The sequence below is a fragment of the Pygoscelis adeliae genome, unplaced genomic scaffold (genome assembly GCF_000699105.1).
Source record: "Pygoscelis adeliae isolate BGI_AS28 unplaced genomic scaffold, ASM69910v1 Scaffold706, whole genome shotgun sequence".
NCBI lineage: Eukaryota > Metazoa > Chordata > Aves > Sphenisciformes > Spheniscidae > Pygoscelis > Pygoscelis adeliae.
In genome coordinates this window covers 13,173-14,271 of record NW_008824953.1, presented here as the reverse complement: position 1 = coordinate 14,271, position 1,099 = coordinate 13,173, and the positions used below count along the sequence as shown (strand labels likewise).

At 64.6% G+C, this 1,099-nt stretch overlaps 1 protein-coding gene across 1 annotated transcript in view; it reads right to left on the bottom strand.

Moving 5' to 3' along the window:
- The window catches only part of PLXDC1 (plexin domain containing 1), a gene marked incomplete at its 5' end in the record, with an annotated part of 17,558 nt that extends 16,807 nt beyond the window's left edge, over positions 1 to 751 (bottom strand). Inside the window, 2 exons of the mRNA XM_009325617.1 lie at positions 37 to 106; positions 488 to 751. Of these exons, the coding sequence (XP_009323892.1) occupies positions 37 to 106; positions 488 to 751 (334 nt within the window). The remainder of the gene's footprint in view (positions 1 to 36; positions 107 to 487) is intronic.
- Positions 752 to 1,099: the final 348 nt, after the last annotated feature.

The following is a 1,099-nucleotide window of genomic DNA, read 5'->3' as shown; positions in this document are numbered from 1 at the left end:
GGCTGAGCACGGGAACCCTGTCCCATCCCGACTTACCACCCGTCGCTATCGTGACCTGCCGCAGGAGGTGGCCGTAGAATGGGAAGTCAAAGGAGAGGACGATTCTCTGCGGGAGGGAGACGGGGTGAGAACTGCGCTCAGCCCTTGGAAAAATACCTGCTGGGGATGCGGGGGGACGGGTCCGTGCCCACCGGCACCGGCTCTGCCCTGGCTTGGAGCAAGCTCCCGGGGCCGGTGCATGGAGGGGTGGGAGAGGGATGGGAGCGAGGGTCCTGAGGGTGCCCGGTCCCCACGGCTCATCCCCTTCAGCCCTGGACTGGGGCTAGGGGACACCAAACGCTTCCCAAGCCTTGGTCTCCACCAGGCTGTCACAGCGACGTGGAGGGGCTGCTGCTGCCCCGGGCGAGGTGCCACCGTCGGGGAAATCCCTGCTGGGAGAGGAGACCCGGCGGACACCCCCGGCTGCAGAACAGCCCCGCGGGCTCACCGAGGCCTGCCGGTGCGTGTTGGAGAGGATCCCGTGGATCTTCACTTGGCTCCTGTTGGCCGCTGCCATGTCGACCCACAGCCCCCTCAAGCGGGCGTCCCCCGGCCCGTAGATCCGCGACACGTAGTAGCTGTGGTTGTCCTCCTGCAGCCGGGGAGGGACAGGGTGACAGGGCACAGCATTACCCAGCTTGCTCCGTGGAGATGCAAACCCCCAGGCACGGCTCAGAGCAGCTGGGACAGCCGGTGGGAGCCCGATCCCCGTCTCAGCACAAAGCGGCAATAGAAGCAGCACAGAAAAACCCCGTGCGAAGCCAGCAAAGGACGCTGAGCAGTTGGAGAAGGTGCAGAGAAGACCCGTGGGATCAACTGAGTGCAGAGAGGACGGGCTGGCTGGCGAGAGAGAGACGTGGCTCACGAGAGACTTCAGCAGATGCAACCTTCCCGGGAAGAAACTATCCTGCTCTGGAGCCAGGAGACGGAAGCTACAGCTAAAGTGACCGCTAGAAGTGAAGCGAACAACTGGAGGCATGGAAGCCCAGAGGAAATGATTAACCTTGGAACAGGCAGCTCGGGGAAGGCAGCCGAGCCACCGCCGCCAGCCGAGGGGGGG